Source organism: Strigops habroptila, chromosome Z (assembly GCF_004027225.2).
Source record: "Strigops habroptila isolate Jane chromosome Z, bStrHab1.2.pri, whole genome shotgun sequence".
NCBI classification, from domain to species: Eukaryota; Metazoa; Chordata; class Aves; order Psittaciformes; family Psittacidae; genus Strigops; species Strigops habroptila.
The window spans coordinates 68,306,812-68,327,040 of NC_044302.2; the positions used below are offsets into that span (position 1 = coordinate 68,306,812).

At 38.0% G+C, this 20,229-nt stretch overlaps 1 protein-coding gene across 5 annotated transcripts in view; it reads left to right on the forward strand.

The window, feature by feature from the left end:
- The window catches only part of PSIP1 (PC4 and SFRS1 interacting protein 1), a 38,240-nt gene that overhangs the window by 7,711 nt on the left and 10,300 nt on the right, over nt 1–20,229 (forward strand). For 3 of the 5 annotated variants that reach the window (XM_030470920.1, XM_030470916.1, XM_030470917.1), the window contains 10 exons: nt 760–836; nt 3,690–3,828; nt 8,870–8,986; nt 11,592–11,702; nt 12,184–12,246; nt 14,339–14,456; nt 16,241–16,316; nt 17,080–17,305; nt 17,929–18,047; nt 20,142–20,197. In XM_030470920.1, the coding sequence (XP_030326780.1) occupies nt 805–836; nt 3,690–3,828; nt 8,870–8,986; nt 11,592–11,702; nt 12,184–12,246; nt 14,339–14,456; nt 16,241–16,316; nt 17,080–17,305; nt 17,929–18,047; nt 20,142–20,197 (1,057 nt within the window). In that variant the 5' untranslated portion in view covers nt 760–804. Of the gene's footprint in view, nt 1–759; nt 837–3,689; nt 3,829–8,869; nt 8,987–11,591; nt 11,703–12,174; nt 12,247–14,338; nt 14,457–16,240; nt 16,317–17,079; nt 17,306–17,928; nt 18,048–20,141; nt 20,198–20,229 lie in introns of all 5 variants that reach the window. The other 2 variants (XM_030470919.1, XM_030470915.1) reach the window with 1 other exon arrangement.

Consider the following 20,229-nt stretch of genomic DNA (forward strand, 5'->3'; position numbering starts at 1 on the left):
AGAAATGAAGGCTGCTGTCGGTAGCGCGGTACTGGAGCTGTGCAGGCATCTGACTGCACCAGAATACTCTTCCCGAGTAACTGCTCTTTTTTTGACAAAAGGAAAGTGATGGCGGGGTTAGTCTTCGCGTTTAAAGGCGGCTATCCCTACACTGCTTCCGATAGAGTAAGCCGAGTGCACACGAGGAGTTGTCCGGTCAGTTTTTTTGCATTCTCCCTGCTTCCTTGGAACAGGCAGAGTTCTGTGACTGCTGTAGACCATTTGATGGTTGTGGGAATGCAGATAAAAGAGCAATTATGAGATATTTAGCTAAGATGCCGGTTGAAATTCCCCCCCCCCCCCCCCCCGAGTTCATTGACCTTTCGTTTTTGTATCACTGGACATTTGGCCTTGGGCAAGCTATCAGCTCAGCCTAAGGGCAGGAAATCTTGCTATTGCATATGCTGAAGGAGGGATGGTGTTTGAGTGAAATTGAAATGTGCTTTTCACCTGTAGCACATCACTCCTCTGTGTTAAAAGAAGATGATCATGTGAAAAGTGTTGCTGTAACATGAGAAGTGTTGTCATTTCCTATACTTGTTAATATTGTTTTTGATTTTACTGTGTTTTTTAACATTCAGTTAAAAAGAGGTGGAGAACTGCTTTACTTCTCTGTAGCTTTTTTTTTTTTCCTTTTTAATGCCTAACGCTTTTGCATACTTTCCCCTAGACTGTTCTTAACTGTTACTTGACTTGAATTACAGTCTGTCTTTTTCTTAGGTGGATGAAGTTCCTGATGGAGCAGTAAAGCCTCCTACAAATAAAATGCCGATTTTCTTTTTTGGCACCCATGAGACGTAAGTATTTAAGGATCATAATTTTTTCTTCGTTATAGAATGCTATGGCAAGAAGTTAACAGCTTGGCTGAATATTGAATATAGTGTATTTCATAGTATAGGTTAAATTATGGTGTTTGGTAGCAGAACAATTCTTCCTAAATTAATCTCTTTCGACAAGACACGCTTCTCTAACATTTGCTTAAGCTAATCACAGGAATAGAAGACCATAACCATACCACATACAATTTCCTTGTCAAAATGAAAAAAAAAAAAAATCCTGCCCACAGTGGCATGACTAGTAGGTTTTTCTTTCTTCAGTAATAAACTTTAATTCTATAGTCCTGTATATCCTCAAAATTCTCAACAATATGTTCTCAAATAAGAAGGCGGCTGAGTACAATGAAATAGGCAAAATTTGAGAAACCGGCAAATAATCATGTGTTGGCTTTCGGTGGGTTTTGTTTTCTGGAGAGGTTTGGGAGTCATTTTTTATAAGATCTGGAGAGAAAAATGAGGAAGTGCAATTATCAACCTGCAAAATATTTAGGTACTTTCTGCAGTGCTAGCATTTTGCAGTTGTAGAACATTTGCTTTGAGGGACTATTTCTTCCACTGCTAAATTTGATTGTAAATATGCTGGGGTTTATACAGTTCTGTCATTTTGAAAACTTACCACGTTAGTTTACGGCATGACTGGTTGTCCTAATGTAGATTTCTAAGACATAAAATTTAGTACTACTTTTGTTATCTGATTGATTGTGGGGTTTTTTAAAGGAACCAAAGCCTATAATGGTGTGGTTTTAATTCCACTGTTTTTATTAATAAAATGGCAAATGGTATGTAAGCAGCTCAGAGATAGAAGTTGTATATACAAAAAATGTTTCGCTCATTCTGTGGAAAGGCCTTGCTTTTTTTCCTTCATCTGATTAAATATCTTTTGAAACTGCTTTAATCTGGCACTTTGCATCTGTCTTAATAAGCTGCACTAAGACAAGACACATTGCCCTGTTGAATTAAAGAGTAAGTATCCCCTATGTTACTTGTTACTTGGTTCTTTTTTTAAAAAGTGATTTACCTTTAAAAAGGATTTGTGTATGCTTGGGTCTTACACCAGTGCATTTCATTAACTCTTCACATCTTCGAATGGCTCAGATTTTTTTAGTTTTGGTTTTTTTTGTGTGGGTGTAGTTTTGTGGGTAAAGAGGGATTCCTGAAATTTGATTCAAGGTTGCAAGGTTTGAATCTTCTTGTTTATTATGATTTCAAACAATGCAGAAGGTTACCTTTTTTATCAATATTTTTTTTCCAGATCTCTTTTGCCATCTGAAAGCACAGTATTGTTTTGATCCTGCCCTTGGTAATGTTGATAGGCTGGAGGGAAGGGATGCCATCCAGAGGGACCTTGACATGCTTGTGAGGTGGGCCAGTGCCAACCTCATTAAGTTCAACAAGGCCAAGTGCAAGGTCTTGCACATGGGTCAGGGCAATCCCAAGCACAGATACAGGTTGGGCAGAACCTTGGGCGGCATGGTCTAAAGTGAGGCGTCTCTGCCTATGGCAGGGGTTGGAACTAGATGATCTTAAGGTCCTTTCCATCCCTAACCATTCTGTGATTCTGTTATTCTGTTCCATGGCATGTAATTTTTGTTTAGGTTTGTAGCTGTCAATAGTGGGCTAATGATCCATCAGGAATTAGGTAGAGCTAACAATTTCCTGTACTTTTTCATGAGAACCAAGGTAAATTGGTAAACTTACTCTCTGCCATGCTTCTCACAGAGTTACACATCTTAGCAAAGTTAGACACTATGTATCTTCAGCACGTGAGTAGTCTGTACATATGCACCCTTACTGTAAGTAGTAGCAGCTCTGAAAATCCAGATAACTAGTTAAATAATGGTAAAAAGTCCTTCTGTATAAAAGGTGACATTTTCTAGCTGTGTGGATGGTTACAGTAGGAAAAGGTGAGCTATAGCAAAAAACAAAAGCGAGACCAGCTTGGGAATAATTCTTACTTGACTTTTAGGAATAATACTGGCTCAGTTTTGCAGATTGCTATAAACAGGTATAAACTGGTACTTTGCTATGCAGGCCAAAGATATGCAGGCAGTGTTAAGACCTCTACTATGAGAGCAGCTTATATAAAAATATTTTCAATACTTCATCAAGAAAAAGATTGGGGGAGAAACTTAAGGAACATCTTAAAGTTTTATTGTTCAAGTTTGGTAAGGTATGAGGTCCTATTGTCACACACTGAAAAACTGCTGAATTAATGCTGAGTTACGTAGCATTCTTACAAAGACATGGGCAGTCAGTGTATCCATGTGTTGCATTTTCATGCCCAATACACTAAAAATTATTCTTAAATTTTGTATTTTAACCAGATTACTTTTAACTTAAGAACTTAGAAGGATTTTTGTTAGATTGGAGGCATTTCTTCTCCTTTAAATTGTTCTCTTGTCTTACATTGTCCAGATTCCAGAATTTTTTATTCTTAACATTTAAGCATGATGTTTTTCTTAAGGAAGCAATTGCTCTTTCTGTTCGTTTGCAAGCTACTCATTTTCAGTTGTTCTGGTTCAGTAGTTGGTTGTCCTATTGGCTGTAATCTTAAGATGCAGCTTCAGCTGTTCCCTGCCAGATGCTCAGCACCCTGGGAAGGAGGGGGTCCATATGTGTGGTGGTAGTAGTGAAAAACTTGGGCTGTTGAAGACAAAAGTTGAGGAAACTAAAGATGCTTATGTAGCAAAATCAGTTGTTGTAGTAGTAGTGAATTGCAATTCACTAGTTAATAACATTTGGTGCTTACTTTTTTGAAGAGACTAACCATTTAAAATGTGAAATTTTGTTCATTTTGTTCTTTCTCTCCTTAAGGGCTTTTTTGGGACCAAAGGACATATTCCCTTACTCTGAAAATAAAGATAAATATGGCAAACCAAATAAGAGAAAGGGTTTTAATGAAGGGTTGTGGGAAATTGACAACAATCCCAAAGTGAAGTTCTCTCATCAGCAGGTAAGTTATGCAGAGTCTGCAAATCTTTGTTGCTGTACTGTTGAGGGGGGAAAAAAAAAAAGCAATGAATGTTTCCTTGTTGTAAGGTAATGCATTATTGCTGTTGTCCAGTGGCAGGTTAGGCCAATTATTATTTTTATTTTAATTTTTTTAGTTGATCTCTAGTATTAATAGCATAAGAGATAGGGGTGTTGTTTAACTAGGGGTATCTGCTTATTATAAACTTGTCGTAAGCTCATGGGGGATTGTCTTGAGTTTCAGAGCACAAGGCTGAAAGTTAGCTTTTTACAATACACATCAAGTTCTAGTTACAGCTATACGTATACTTATATGTGTGTATATAACTACACACTATACGTACTAATATGTATTCCCAAGATACTTATCTCTGGAACTGTACGCCAGAACTGGAGTTTTGTGTTCACCTACCTTCTCTGAACATTCTGTGGCCTCTTGGTTTTGCTATGTACACTGGGCATATGCTGGACCCTGATCACATGTTTGGTCTTCTAGGCAATGCTGCAGTAATAATAAAAAGAATAGGTATATTTTGGTATTATTTGCTGGTCTTAGGCCAGTTTGCCATTTCAACACCAGTTAAGCCCTGCTTCATGGGTATTCTAAGTTGTTTGTGAAGTAGAGTTGAGAGATAAGGTGGTGTACTCCAGGTGTACACTTTTTCTGCTCTAGGTGTGGAAAGGTGCTAATCCCTTCATCACAGTGGGAAGGACTGTATTAATAATACTTCAGCTTCAGTGGTAGCTCTTAAACAGGGTCTTTCATGAGCTGGTCAGGTTCTGTCTAGAGCTATTGGGTTGCTCTTTGCCATTTTTTCCCCACAGGTCATATTTAAAATCTATCTATTCTATGATTCTAGTCTTATAAGCGAGCCTTAAAAATACTCAAAGAAGGAGCTTTTCTTAGTAGAAGTGTTTTGACTGGAGTACTGTGTCCAGTTCTGGACTAATCAGTGTAAGGAGGACACGGACATCCTGGAGCGAGAGTGACACAAAAATGATAGCCTGGAGCATCTCTGCTGTGAGGAAAAGCTGAGAGAACTGGGACTGTCCAGCCCTGGAGAACTCAGGGCTGGTATCAATGTATACAAATACCTGAAGCAGGGGTGTAAAGAATCATAGAATGGCTAGGGTTGGAAAGGACCGTAAGATCATCTAGTATCCAGCCCCACTGCCATGGACAGGGACGCCTTCCCTTAGACCAGGTTGCTCAAGGCTCTGTCCAGCCTGGCCTTGAACACTGCCAGGGATGGAGCATTCACAGCTTCCTTGGGCAGCCTGTTCCAGTGCCTCACTACTCTCACAGCAAAGAATTTCTTCTTTGTATGTAACCTAAATCTCCCCTGTTTAAGATTAAACCCATTGTCCCTTGTCCTATCACTTCAGTCCCTGATGAAGAGTCCCCCTCCAGCATCCTCCTAGGCCCCCTTCAGGTACTGGAAGGCTGCTGTGAGGTCTCCACACAGCCTTCTCTTCTGCAAGTTGAACAACCCCAAGAGGTGGATCCTGGCTCTTTTCGGTAGTGCCCAGTGGCACGACCAGAGGCAGTGGACAAACTGCAACACAGCAGGTTCCCTCTGAATACCGGGAAACATTTTTTTGCTGTGAGGGTGGCTGAGCACTGGCACAGCTTGTCCAGGGAGGCTGTCGAGTGTCTGTACTTGAAGATACTCAGAAGTTGTCTAGCCATAGTCCTGGTCAGCTGTCTCTGGGTGGCCCTGCTTCAGCAGGAAGGCTGGACCAGGCTGAATTACAGAATGAATGAAGTAATGCAGTAGACTTGTGCAAATTTTTTTACGAATTTTCACCTTAAGGCTCTAGAAAACCTTTCTTTGACAGCCTTCTCTTTCTACACTGTGCTGTGTGTTCTTAAAATAAAGATTGATTTGGAGCAAATCAAGCAAGCCCTTAATGTTCAGCCAGCTCTTGTTTTTACCTGTGGGCAGTTCTTGTTGGTGCTGAAGGAGTACGTCTTCAAATGGCTGACTAGATTTGACATTCTGTAAAATAAATCAGGATGTAAAACAGGCGAAGTGTTACCTGTTCTGAAATAAAACTGTCTGTAAGGCTACTTTAGAGGGAGTTTCTTTGGGCATGTTTGATTTCAGCTCAGTCAGTCATGGATCTCCTGTATTTGTTCTCAAAGCACTACTTTTTGGGTTTAATTCTTAGAATTGAAATACTGTGTCACCGCTCTGCCAAAGATTATAGATAAGATGGAGGAACATCCCACTTTTACAGGAATAAGAAAATTGTGGTGTGATACTTGATTTTAGTTTTGCTTTTACTTGTTTCATCTTCTGTGCTGAAATGAGCTTTACTTCTTCAGTACTTTGCAGGATAGCATACAGTTCACAGTGATAAGACTGCAGAGGTACCTTACTTCATCTTCTTGTTAGTTCCCTTGGTGTTTGATGATTTTGCAGAGCGTTGCTGTTCATGAGGATGTGTCATAGTTTAAACCCAGGCAGTAACTTAGTACCACACACCCTCTCACTCACCTGCCTTGGGTGGGATGGGGAGGAGAATCAAAAGAGTGTAAAATCCGCGGGTCAAGATAAGAATAGTCCAGTAACTAAAATAAAGTACAATATAATGCTGCTAATAATAAGGGAAATAACGAGGAGAGAGATAGAAAACCAAAAGGTGAAAAAGCCCCCAAAACCCAACGAAAAAAAACCCCAACTAACGAAACAATACACACAAGTGATGAACAATACAATTGCTTGCCACCTGCTGACCGATACCCAGCCTGGCCCCAGCAGCGATTGGTCCCTCCCAGTCAACTCCCCCCGTTTTCTATACTGGGCATGATGTGCTGTGGTATGGAATACCCCTTTGGCTAGTTTGGGTCAGGTGTTCTGTCTCTGCCCCCTCACAGCTTCTTGTGCCCCTCCTCACTGGCAGAGCATGAGAAGCTGAAAAGTCCTTGATCAGGGTAAGTGCTACTGAGCAACAGCTAAAACATTGGTGTGTTACCAGCATTGTTCTCAGACTAAAAGCCAAAACACAGCACTTCACCAGCTACTAGGGAGAAAATAAACTATCCCAGCTGAAACCAGGACAGGATGTTATCTTAGCATCCTATTCTCAAAGCTGGAAAAACAAGTGCATACAGTTCCTCCCCGCTAGTAATACAAGAAGGTGCTTATCTGCCTGATAACAGGCTCTGTGGGTGTCTAAGCTGTCTAAGGGGTTTTTGAGAGGTAAGGCTTCTGGATATTTTAGTTGGGGAAGGAAAGGAAGTTTGAGTGCTTGAGCTAAGTATTCTGGCAGTTTTATTGGGAGTTTGTGAGGAAGCGTGTACGTGTTTTAAGGGAGCAGAGTGGCTGAAATAGGCTTCTGGGGCTCCACCTTCCCATGTTTGCCAAAGGGAGGTATGGTACAGGCAACAAAACACTGATGTCACAGAATTTTGCACAATTTAGTCTATTGATGTAAGCTTTTTGTTTCCAATTCTGGTAACATGAAACAAGGACAAACAAACACTTAGAGAAAACACCTTGGCTTCCCCCAGCCGCTTCTCCTCTCTCACAGGTTTCCAGTCCCCTTACCACACATCACAGCAGTCCCTTGGGTGAGGTGATGGCAGCACACTGAGGCCAGCGTGTAGTAGTTACTTTGCTTTTGCCATTCCTTGCTTCTTGCTGAGTAACTCAGGTGTGGGTTCCTCTGTGGGCTGCAGTCCCCTCAGAGGTGTACCATCTGCCCATTCTGTCTCTGCTCGGACAGCACCTCTGGGCTGGAACCTCGATTGGGCGACTGCATGTGCGCCTCCTTTTTCCAGTGTCCCTCTGCAGGCACCCCCCTACAGCATCATCTCTGCTGCAGCATCTCTCCAGCCCTTCTCAGACGGCTGCTCTTCCCTGTAGCTGTGTTGGGGGAGGCCCATGTGCTGTGTGATAGGCAGGGTTTGGTGGAGGGCGATGTGTTGAGCCATCACGAGTTGTGCTGGGATTTGTGACCAGCTCAGGGCACTCTCAGAGCGGGTTCCATGCAGTGTGCCTGCACCTACCAGCTGTTTTTCTGGGTGCAGTGTGTGAGAGATCAGTGTAAGCACTGGGCGGTAGCAGGAAAGACGAGAGTCGTAGGTAGTTTTGTGTTTGGCCACACAGCAAGTGAGATCAGAGAGGAGTGGGTAGCCATTTGAAGATGTTGGCAGAATTGAGATTTTATTCTGGATAGAAGATTAATATTAAAATGATAAACTTGTCAGCTATTCATATAGAGGGATTTTCTTGCAATTTTTTGGTTTTTTTCCTCTCCTTTTATTTGGCATATTTTGTCTGAGCAAGTCCTTCTGAGAGCCACATTTTCTGTTTAACTGCTACAACTGGCTGGAATGTTCTGAAAGCAGTATTTATGCTTTGCAGATGTTGCTTGTAACTGCTAGTAAGGGAAGTGGAAGGCAGAAAGGAGCTTGTGGCTTGGGCTTAAATCCAAAACCATTTCCTCAGTGGGGGAAAAATTAAGAGTTGGGGGCAGTTCTGCCAGCTTTGTTTGAAGGAATTAATATTTAAGATGGAGAATGCTGTCCACAATGCAGTGGAATAACAATAAAGAAGTTATTTTGGCTTTACCTTCTCTATTTCCATGTTTTTAATGTTAGCATTTGTTATAATTTTTTTTCTGCTTATGTTTTCAGGAACAGGTAGTTGGCTCACTTAGGATTGATACCTCATTCAAAACTGCAGGCAGTAGCATCACAAGTTGTATTTGACCAAAACCAACTTTTCTTTTTTTAAATTGTGTATAAGAAAAAGCTTGCATTGCAGTATTTTTCTGTGAAAATAAGTTGTTATAACATTAGAGCTTGAAAATTTGGTATGAAAACACAATTTGAGCTGAAAAGTGTGGAAATAAATTATGTAAGATATTTTTTAATATGCTTGTAGTTCTAGTAAGGGTTTCCTTAGTATGATGCTTTCTTCTGTAACACACAGGTGGCAGAACACCTCTCAGTAGTGTTACTCTGTAGTTCAGGAAGGGATTTAGATTTCATTTTTGATATTTTTATATTGAAGTCCCATCCAGCCGTTAACCCTCCTATCAAAGAAACTGTTCAAGAAAGCACTCAGGAGCCTGCTGAGGGGACCGAAGAAAAAGCAGGAGCCAAAAGAAGAAAGAATTCTGTCCCAAAAGTAAGTGACTGAATTGATGCTTTATTCTACCAGAAATGCTTTTAAGTCAAAATTATATTGCCAAGTTTTTACTTAAATGTTTTAACAGAGTTTTACTGTTGTAACTGCCTTGCCTTTGCTTCTTTTCAAATGTACGTATAGTAATATACTTGTCCTTTTAAGTAATATATTCAGTATATATACACAGATGTAGATACAGTAATATTTTTGCATTCCTTTTAAGGTGCTGTGCATGTTTTTGAAAATTAATTTCTTTACCAGTCTGTGTTTCTTAAGATTTGAACTTAAGGTAACTTAGGCTAAATTCCTACAGTACTTCCTAGTCAAGAGAAGGTGGAAATGATCACCAAGATTTAGATCGAAGTTTTCCTTTCTGGTTTTGAAGACTTTTTAATACCGTAGACGGGTATGACTGTCTTTTTCGATTATGAGAGTTTTTGTTGAAAATCCTGACAGAGCATAATGTACCGTCTGGGCTGAAAGAGTGCTGCAGTGTATCTGCCTGAACAGATTGTAAGAATCAGTTTTAAACAGGCCACAGTCCTAATGGACTAATTAGGATATAAATGACTATAAGGGATTTCATAGCTGCATCACTGGACTCTTGAGTCAGAAAAATATCTGTGAGTAATTGGTATACTGTAGTTTACACAGAGTTCAGCTTCTTTGCCTTGTAAATGTGTGCATACCTTAGAATACTTCTGAAACAAGATTGTGTTATCTTAAATCTATTGTATTCACAGTAAGAAAACACATTTTAGTCTGAAATAGCTTATTGGTACTGTACATAGTTCGTACTGTAGGAGGTGAACTTTCTTAGCTTACTGTACACTTAATGATACTAGTGTAACATACTGCTTTGAGCTTTATCCTTTAATGCTTTGGTTTGTTCATATGGGTTTATTTCTCTTATGGTATGGAACAGATGTGTGTCATCACTTCTCAGTTTTTTCCAAGGAGAATAGAATCCTAAAATGACAAAAATTGTGGTGCAGATGGGACTGATATATTCATGGTATCTCCTTTATTTCTAACTCATTTCTGGAAATTACTATTCTACAGGATGAGCAGTGCCCTTAAATTAAGTGTCAAACTATTTCAAATAGACTTGCCTTGGTTCTGACTGTTTTCCTTCTGATGATTTGCCAAAATTCAATGTAGTTTTTCTAGCCAGGTGTAGCTGGCTGTCCTTTAGTATTGATTCACAGTTACAACTGAAGAATTTGCAATGTGTTGGGTACATAGTAGATGTTCCTTAGGCAGGATTATGTAGGATTAGTTAGTAATACTAACATATTGCTAGTAGCTGTAATAGCTTCTTTTTTCAAGATTTAAAAAAGACCTTCGAGTGGAGAAAAATTGTACTGGTAGTACATTGATATATACATTTTAAACTGGACTGGTTCATCAATTTGCTTCACTGTGAATTTATGCAGCAAGCAGCATAGTGGGAATGGCTATGACATAAGCCTCATGCTTCTCATGGAAAGTGCTTTCAGCTTGTCCTGGGCTGGCACTGTGAAAGAGAAACAGGAAGACGCAAGAGCCATTTAAACACAAAGATGGAATGGAAAATCCTGAACAGTCTTTTTACATAGATTCTGTAATTAGTGTTAATCAGTTTAAGGCAAAATATGGAGCAGATTTACTCCTTTTCTTCTGATATTAATGTAGCAATAACATTTTAACTGGTCATTGTTCTCTGGTTTCCTGTGGGTTTAGTGTACCTGTTATCCTTCTGTCTTCAAGTTGTAATCTGTAAAAAGACTCAGTGATATATCATGTCTTCAAGTAATTAGGAACATTGCCTCACAGTCTTGTGCGTGAGCTCTGTTCAGTGTTGAAATTTAAGAACTGCAGTTGCATTAAAGGGAATTTCACTGAAGGTGCTTGAAGATGCTTGCAGGTGGGACAATGCAATAGCATTAAAGTTGAGAGAATGAACTGAAGATCTGAAAAACATGCACATACCTAGGCTGCAAGAACATGTTGATTATTTTCAAGTAAATTATTACAAACTCTTGATTTTTCAAGTCTTAATTGCTCATCTAAAATGAAAACTAGTGTTTTAAGCTTTAAAAGAACCCCACAACAAAACAAGAAAAAAGGCATAGATTAGATGACACCAATTATCACTAATTACTATCTCATAAAGCAACTTGTTTGTGGTCTGTTTACTACATTGTCTTTGTTTAGTAGAATGATATTCTTTGTTATGTATGGTCTGTGACTTGAATATCCATCTGTGTGTAATAGATAACCAGTGATACAGATGAAGGTGGAGTGTTTGCATGAACACTTAGAAGTATTCATGTAATGGTGATATGGTGAAAAAGTATAGTTATGTTATCATGAACACAAAGTGAAATTTAAGTTCCATTGTAGTACATTGCTGTATTTTGACGTGTTTTGACAACAGCCTGCAATTGCGTACTGGAGAAAGTGATCCTGCCTTAGGCTCTTAAGGTGTATTAAGAAAGGAGTGTATCTACAGACTTAAACTTTTTAAAGTGAAAAGCAGCCTAATGGTTATTATTGTGTTCTCTTTTCACTATGAAATACTTTTTAATGCATTTTTTTAACTCTATGTTGCCTCCGTTTGCAGTTATCACCTAAAGAGGATAATAACTTGCCTACAGAAGCTGAAACAGAAGAAAAGGAGCTGGATACTTTGAAGGAAGATGATCTACCTCCTGAAAAAAACAGTAGTAAAGAAGTATGTGAAAGCTTTTTCGATGTGCCAAAGAGCATCTTGATATTACATAAATCTGGTATTGAGTACTAAGAAGCTACGGTTATTACTACTGTGACAGTCTCAGGAGCTGTTTAATGATAGAAAACTTCCTATGTGTTCACTTATATTTGTACCTCTCATTGAAGCTAACAGGAATTGAAGCTTTCATCAGAGAGAAAAATTTTAGTCTGGCTTGTCTGTAAATTCAATTAAAACATGTCTACATGTTTATTTAAAACAGAATATTGCTTGGTTCTTTTTTCTTACCTTTCAGAAAAAAAAACCCACCCTGATTATCACGTATCCAGGATTTTAATAATTTAAGAGCAGGAGGTGTCTTCGTATATATTACAGATTCTTCTCTAAATTATGTGCTTTACACTTCATTGGGGAAAAAAACTTAGAATCATGTAAAATATATCTTTGTTTTGCTAAGACTTAGCACTGGTTTTAATCTTCACAGGATGTGGTGAAAACAAATGATGCTTCTCTTCCTAAAGTAGCTAGAAGAGGAAGAAAAAGAAAGGTAACAATATGTTTAATTATTTCACCTTACTGGAATTTTTGGATGTGATGGAAATAATAAGGACAGATTATGCATAAGTTGAAGTGCTTGATACCCTCCTCCCCTCTTTCATATGGCTGAAAGATTTATAGGAATGGAAGTTTTCACAGAGAGTGTTCTACAAGTCTTAATTCTGTCTGATCCTAATGTAGAGTAGGGAGTTCCCATCTTTTCCCAAACAGTCCACTGCGAGTAAGAGAAAATAAAATACAATCTGTTGCTAGGCCACTGTTTTTTTTTTTGTTTGTTTTTTAAATAAATACTCTATTTTGAAGCTCTGAAAATTTCTTCTAACACATTCATCACACTGAGCTACTGTCCTTTCTTAAGAGGTTGTGATTTTTGTGGTCTCTTCAACCTGGGAAAAATTTGAGTTAACTTTGAAAGAGGCACTTCTAGCTGCTTGCTTGGTGTAGTCCAGCCTTCGTATTCATGTGGTCACAGAGCAAGCCACATCAGGGAACTGACGCAGCTAAAAACTAGATTAAAGTGGGGCAAATCTTTATTTTAATTTGAAACCATTTAACTTGTCACATTAGTGCTGACAGCAGGGATGGGATGAGTGCAAAGTAACTGTGACCTTGGTATGTTTGTCACAAGTAAGTTGCATCACAAAGAAAGGTAGGTACATGTTTGGATGGTCTTACGAAAATGTCTTGAATATTTAAAAAATACAATTTAAAGTATACCTTACTTAGAAGAGTAAGTTTTACAAGAATCTAAAATTCAAAGAAAACTTCTAGTCTGAAACAACATTCTTGAAAAAATGTCTGTGACTGTGTATATTTGTGATTTCAGCTTGTAAATGGGAGATGACCCTCACAGCTGATGCAGACACACGAAGAAGATCCCATTTTTTGCTTTTTTCAGAAAGCACTCAAATCGTACGGTTATGCTGTGTTTTGTTTCAGGGCTTTTTTTGTATCATAAGTTACTGCAGGCCTGAAAAGATTTCCTGTCAGTTTACTAGCTTTAGCTGACAGACTTCTCTTTGGCGTGTGCTCTGTGCATTTGCATTACTATAGGCTGTTGCTGAACAGAAAAACTGTATTTCAAGGGATGTGGTATGTGCTTGTAGGTTAGAAAAGAGAGTTGGCTATGCAGTTATATGACTTTGAATGTGTTTCTTACTTGCCTTAAGAAACATGGTGTTTTCTTTTTCTGGGATTGTAAGAAAGCATTCTAGCAGGTGTTTTTCTCTGTTGGCTAGTGCGAAGCACAGTTAATAGGAGAGATGTACCTCTGTTCTGTTCTAGATAGAAGTTTGTTCTTTCAAATTATCTTTTATTATAGGTGCCCACAAAGAACATTAAGATAAATATATATTTGCCCATAACTTTTCTGTTGCTGTTAGCTGGTGCTCCTGCATCCAGTACGCTAAGCTCTGTGAATACTTTCTGCAGTTGGGATTTTTCTAAATTCGTTTTATCTGAATGGAATGTTTCTACAGGGAGATACATATCCTTTCATTATGATTTTCTTTTGTTTTAAGTTCTTTCTGTCTTTACACACACCCCCATCCCCCAAATGGCTTTGTAGATTAAGGTATTGTCTAGTTAGTGCAGTTCAACATACAGTTTTTTCACTGTGAATAATCGGCTGTAAAACTAGAAGCAGGTGGGTTGGTTGTTTCTTTTTCTTCTGAATATCTCCACCTACTGGCTTGATACTTTGATGCAGCTAGAGGAGATGATAGTACCTAAAAGAGGAGTATTAGTATATGGGGGAAAAATATTAACTGGTTAAAACTGGGTTTTGGCAGGCTGTTATGGTGATCTTAAACATACTTACAAATAATCTTTTGTTATATCAGGATAGTTTGTTCTGAAGATTAATGGGCTGGTTGAAATTGCATGAAATGTATGAATGAATGGGTAGGGATGGTATGTAGATGGGGAAATTAGTGATACTGTTAATGAACTTTTCTTTCTCCTGCATAGAAGCAATAGCACAATGATTTATTTCTAGAAGTTTAAAACTGTTGTTTGAGAAAATAATTGATGAATTGGCACCCTGTGATATTTTCACTTGTGAAATTCTTGCTTTAAATTAGGCTGAAAAACAACCTGAAGCTGAGGAAGTGGCAGTGACAACAGCAGGAGCAGCAGTGACAGCAGCAGCTTCTGGGCCAGTGTCTCCAAAAGTAAGCCCCAAGAGAGGAAGACCAGCAGGTAACTTCAAAAGAAAGATTTACTGCTTTTCACCACAGAAATATCTGAGAATTATTCAGAGAGCTATCACTTTCCTCTGAAGTACTACAGAGTATATTCTCATGCTAAAGGCAGTCTTTGCTAAACACCTCATTTCAAACTGATGAATTTAGAACGTAAATGGATTTAACTTGTTAGCGTTAATGCTCAGTCCTCTAAATAAGACAAATTTTTGGGTACAAGTATCACCTTTAGAAAAGCCTTCTTCATAGAATGCTACTAAACTATAGATATACAACAAGAGCTCTTTGTGCATTTTTGCTCCATTAAGACCTTAATGGACGTTTCATTAAAGATGTATAAAATACTTTAATTGTGTTAGAATATCGGTAAAACAGAAAGAAGAGAATTGGGGAATACAGAGCCTGTAGGTGGAGCTGAGAGGACAGTAAAAACAAAGAGCTGGAGAGACTTGTTTAAAAATGTGTAAGGCAGTCTGTGTAGATTGGTAGGCAACTGAAAAGAAGATACAACTGCTTTTTGTGTTTTGGTTTTTTTATTTTTCCAAATGTATAATTAGAACCATTTGATAATTCTCCAGTGCTTGTTTCTTTCAAAGTAGCAATGATCTAATTCATTGGAATTTTTGTGGTAAGCTTGCAGATATTCTTGAACTAATCATTAACTACTTCATCAGAAAACAGTTCTTGCTGCAGTTAAGTACATTGTATGAGCATCTAGTCTGGGAAACAAATAATTTATACTTACCTGCATCTGCTGATAATATGAAAATAACTTTTAGAAAGTGTAACCACGGTTCACTAGACTTAACTACTTTTGCCTTGGAAGCTGTGAGGAAATTCAGTATTACTTCAATTCCCCCTCCCACCCTCCATTTCATTATATGTACTAAATGTACATTTTTAATATTTGTATGTGTGTTTATCTTTGCAATTTTTTTTGTTTTTACTAACTACTGTCTGAGAGCAGGCAAGGATCTATAAGCGATGCTTTCACCTCCTGTATAAAATACCTTTTTGTAAGATATACTATGCAGCCTCTTCTGGTATTGATATGATGCAGGCATCTCTTGCTTAACAGTGCTCCATGCTAACATGAGCAGGAGTTTAAAAACAGAGTATTAGGTTTCCTAACCACATGTTCACTGTGGTGTCAGACAAGTATTTGAAGGATATGAGTGCCAGGGAGGCAGATACACTGTTTGTCTTACTTCTAACAATAAGGTGAATCTGAGGAAATACGAAGTTTTGCTCTGTACTGTAGTGTGGTGGTAGAACTTCTTTACAGTGGTTTGTTATCAAGAAAAGAGATGGAAGCCCCATGATACATTTAAAAGTAATGTAAAAAAGCACTGGAAGACCCATGATACATCTTAAAGGCAAACAGACTGTGTAAATGTGGACACTAAATGACTTCTTTCCATTCTTTAAGTTTAGACTTTCTCATTCTCTAACTTGAGGCTTGTTTATATTAGTTATGCAACACGTGGAGCAAATCCTAATTGCACAGAGGGCAAAACCCACAAGAATTGGAAGTTGGAGCCTGTGGCTAAAAAGCCACCAAATTTTTAAAATTACCAATCAGCTAAAAACCCTCTAATTTTTCAAAGAGATCTTGATTAAAGTTTGGTACTCACTTAACACTTGAATTTTGTATAATAACAAAGTTAGGCTATATGTTTTGATTTTAAGTGTAGCTTCTGTCTGTTGAGTACAAATCTTTCCTTATATACAAGGAGCAGATGGTGGCTGTGGACTAACCTGTTATTTCTGTATAAATACTAGCTTCTGAAGTAAAGGTTCCAAAACCAAGAGGGAGACCCAAGTTGGTGAAACCATCTTGTCTGTCAGAGACTGACTCGTGAGTTGTTCTGTTTTGTTTCTTAATATAAAGCTTCTTCATTGTAAACAGTGTTGTTCCTTATGTTAAGACTTCATAATTAGTACTGAGTTCCTGACAGGTTTTTGCCCCTTTAGTATTTAGTATGAGTTACTGTTTATGTTGACATTGTTATTCAAAGCTCAAGTAATTAACACATAATTCAAGGCAGTACATTTCTGGAACAAGAGAAGATCTTAACCTTCCTAACAGGTAAAATCTGTGCAAAATTCCATATATAATTGTATTATGGTGAGTGAAAAGGAAAAAGTACTTATTAAGACAAAAGACAAGATAGGCAAAATGAAAATACTGAATTCTTTTATATTTTTGTTTCAGAAATCTGTTCTAATGGAATTCCAGCACTGTTTTTACTTTAATTTCTTGTGTCAGGGCCTCAGTGGTTCTAATAACTGAAGGAAGAGTTGAGCATTAGTGTAATTTTCCATAGATAAGCAGATGTACAGTTTCAGTATATCTACACGTTAAATAAGCATACTTTGTAAAACTAGTTTACAATGTATGTCCTCTTCGTCCTACAGGAATATATGCATGGGAAGAACAGAGCATTAACTTCTTAGGTGTGGTTCTATACACGTAGATTAATGTTAGCTTCATTGGTGCCTCTTCTTTTGCATAGGTGGGCTATAATTTTAGAAAAAGACTGTTAGAAGAATGTGATGTTTTAATGTTTTAAACTCACTGTAGGTAATGGATACGATATCTAAATCTGTTTGTGTTTTAGTGTTAATGAGGATGAGAAGCCAAAGAAAAAAGGACCGGAAGATAAGCCCAAAAAGCAAGGGAAAAAAGATGAGGAAAGTCAGAAGGAAGAGGAGAAATCAAAGAAAGAATTTGACAAAAAGGAAGGAAAGAAAGAAGCTGAACCAAAAAGGAAGAATGCTGCAAAAGTGGGTTCTGCGTCAGCCTCTGATTCTGAAGATGATGGAGAAGAACAAGAAGGTGACAAGGTATAACTTTGCTTTCCTGTTATGTTTACTATAGAGGAAAGCAGTATCTGAAGATCTTTCTTGAAGTTAATACTTGGCCTTAGTAAAGGTTGGAGACTTGTGTCTGGTTAATATAGATGCATAGAATAAAAGTTGCAGAACTTCATTTTGTCAAATAATTCAGGAACTTATTTGGTGCTTTCTAAGAAAAGCATCTTTTCTAGAACACTTTTCTTTTAATGAAGGATCTAAATGCAGCAGTTATTTTGTCAAAAGGCTTTTTCCATCTATGTTCTTTAGAATGCAGACTTTTTTTCCTTGGGTTTGCCTAAGAGAACATTTGGCTTGAAATCAGGTCTTTGAAAGGTATAAAGCTGTTCCTAGCAAGTCATTGGAATGTCTTCATTTTTCTGGTGCTTAGGATATTGCTTTCTATTAGAAAAGGAGAAAGGGAGAAAGAACTAAAGAAATTCAGAGTTTACCAACATGTGGAGATCTTTTATTTAGTTGCAGAGAAAGCCAGCTCTTGTGAGGTTGTTCCTCAGAGCTTCAAAGATAGCGTACACAGCTTTATCTGTTACAGAAACAGTGATTTAATAATCTTGATTTTCTCTTTCCAATGCTAAAATCTCAAATAAAAACAGAAGAAAAAAGGAGGAAGAAGCTTTCAGGCAGCTCATAGGAGAAACATTGTAAAAGGCCAACATGAGCGAGAAGTAGCAGAAAGAAAGCGTAAGCAAGAGGAACAGACAGAATCTGAATTGTGAGTATGTTTTAACATGTGATGTCTGCAAGTTTTCTGTAAGTTTTGGATCCATTAGATTGAGAACTGGTAGGACCTATTAGTCCATGGTTATGGGTTTTCGATCATGTTGTGGAATGCATAGGGTTACCTGGAAAACATTTCCTACTCTCTCTGGCAGCCGAAGCACATGCTGTCAGACAGAACAAGGATTAAAACTAAGAATTATTCTACTCTAGCATTGCAAAGCCATTAGAGGGATACTGGGAGCAGTCTGCATTTGGAAGATAAATTACCACAAGTGAATCATGCGTAAGAATGGAGAGAAGATACTGCCAGAAACTGGGAGTGGGGGGAGGTTTGGGACAGTAGGAAGAAATCTGACTCATTCTCAAGAGCTATTCTGCCAGTGAGTAAAGAAGCTGCCAGCATGAAAGCACAATGCTCCTGTCCCCACGGCAGGGGGCAGGGGGTGAGGCAGAAGAAAAGAACAAGGTAACAATTCAGAGAAAAAGGAGTAGGACAATGGTCCTCTTCACCATTTTCACAAGAAAATTTTCACATTCATTAACAAGAATCCAGTTTGGGGTTTTTTATTCTCTAGCCCTTTCTTCTCTTCTTCTTGTCACTCCTCTGGAAAGATAACATAATGACTCTACTTGCCTATAGCAAACCTAAGCATTTCCAACTGCAGAGATACTAAACTGCCCTTAGCATCTTTGCAGCTTAATATATCACTAAATCTGACACATGCTGATGATTTCTGCAATCAAACTGTCATATACTGATTTGGTTGTAATAATCAAGTCTCTAAATAGCTGTCATTTTATTCATTGGAGGGATGTGTAGACCTTTGTTTCACTAAGACAAAGGAGTAGTAGCTAATGAACGCATAATGAATTTAATTATAGCTGATGACTAATACCACGAAACTCAATATTGATTAAAAAGTAGAAAGATTTCTTTTTGTGCTATCTTCAAGTTCCTTTGCTAATACACTGAATATAGGCTGATGGCCCTTTCTTCATTACTTTTCTCAGCAGCATAGTTTCCATTTTCTGGTCTTTGTAGCTAATACTGGTCTAATACTGGTGCTTTGTACACCGTTGTGTATATACACAAAGTTTACATGTACTATTTAAATGGGGTGAGTTTGTGCTGCCAGTTGAAGTAAAATAGTCTTACATACTGTAAAACTGTTGATTCTGTAACTGGATAGAGTATGAAAGGAGAATGGAAGATGACAGACATGCCATCTTGGATACCTTATGGATGCATACTATGCAGGACGCATTACTATGAAGGAGGAAAATTAGTCACAGAATATTTAGTTATGGTGTGCTGAAATACGCAAATTCTAAAAGCCTTCAGGAAGACAAGACTGAGGAACTGCTAAACAGGGGTTCATGATCTTCTCTGAATAGAGTTCAAAAGCTTGTTTGAAAGATTTCTGCCTGTCTTCATGCTGACTAAGATGGAGGAAAGTTTTTGTTCTGTTTTTCTTGAGTCCCAGCTTTATTTTTAGTGATAGAACTAGAGAAAGAGCCAGGAGATTTCAGTTAACCTGTAGTAAGTCTTATTCTTGTTCTTTTATTACTGTTAGCGTCAAGAATATTTAAGTCACAGATACATTTATGGTCAGTTGTAGGATACTTACACAGTTACATGAGAAAAGTGACGTAGGTACTGACTATGACTAATTGATCTCTCCAGAATTCCCTGTGGTAATGTCAAATAGTTTTAGTCTTTTTGTCATCATAATAAAAATATTTTCTTTCTTCATAAGTTACTCCATACAATGCCATTTAACCAATTTGTACATGCAACCAAAGCAAAATACAGTTTGGAAATGTGACTTGTTTTTAAAATATTTTTAATCTGCTGCTTCTAGGGAAAACTGTCTGTCAGTATGGAGGATTTATCAGCAGTATCTCAGATAACTAATTTTGTTAACTTATTTTGGTCTTTGAAAACCAGAACTTGGCTTTTTGTGGGTTTTGCATGCTAATACCTCAAAACATCGCCTCTCATCTGAAAACTGGGCGGCGGAGGAGGGGGGAAAGGCTTAAAAACAGACTTTACGACATTGTAAAAACACTTCAACATTTTTGATAGGCAGAATAAAGAAGAAGGCAAGAAAGCAGAAGTTAAGAAGATGGAGAAGAAGAGAGGTTAGTTTAGCTTCTTTGGACTACTCTTTGGT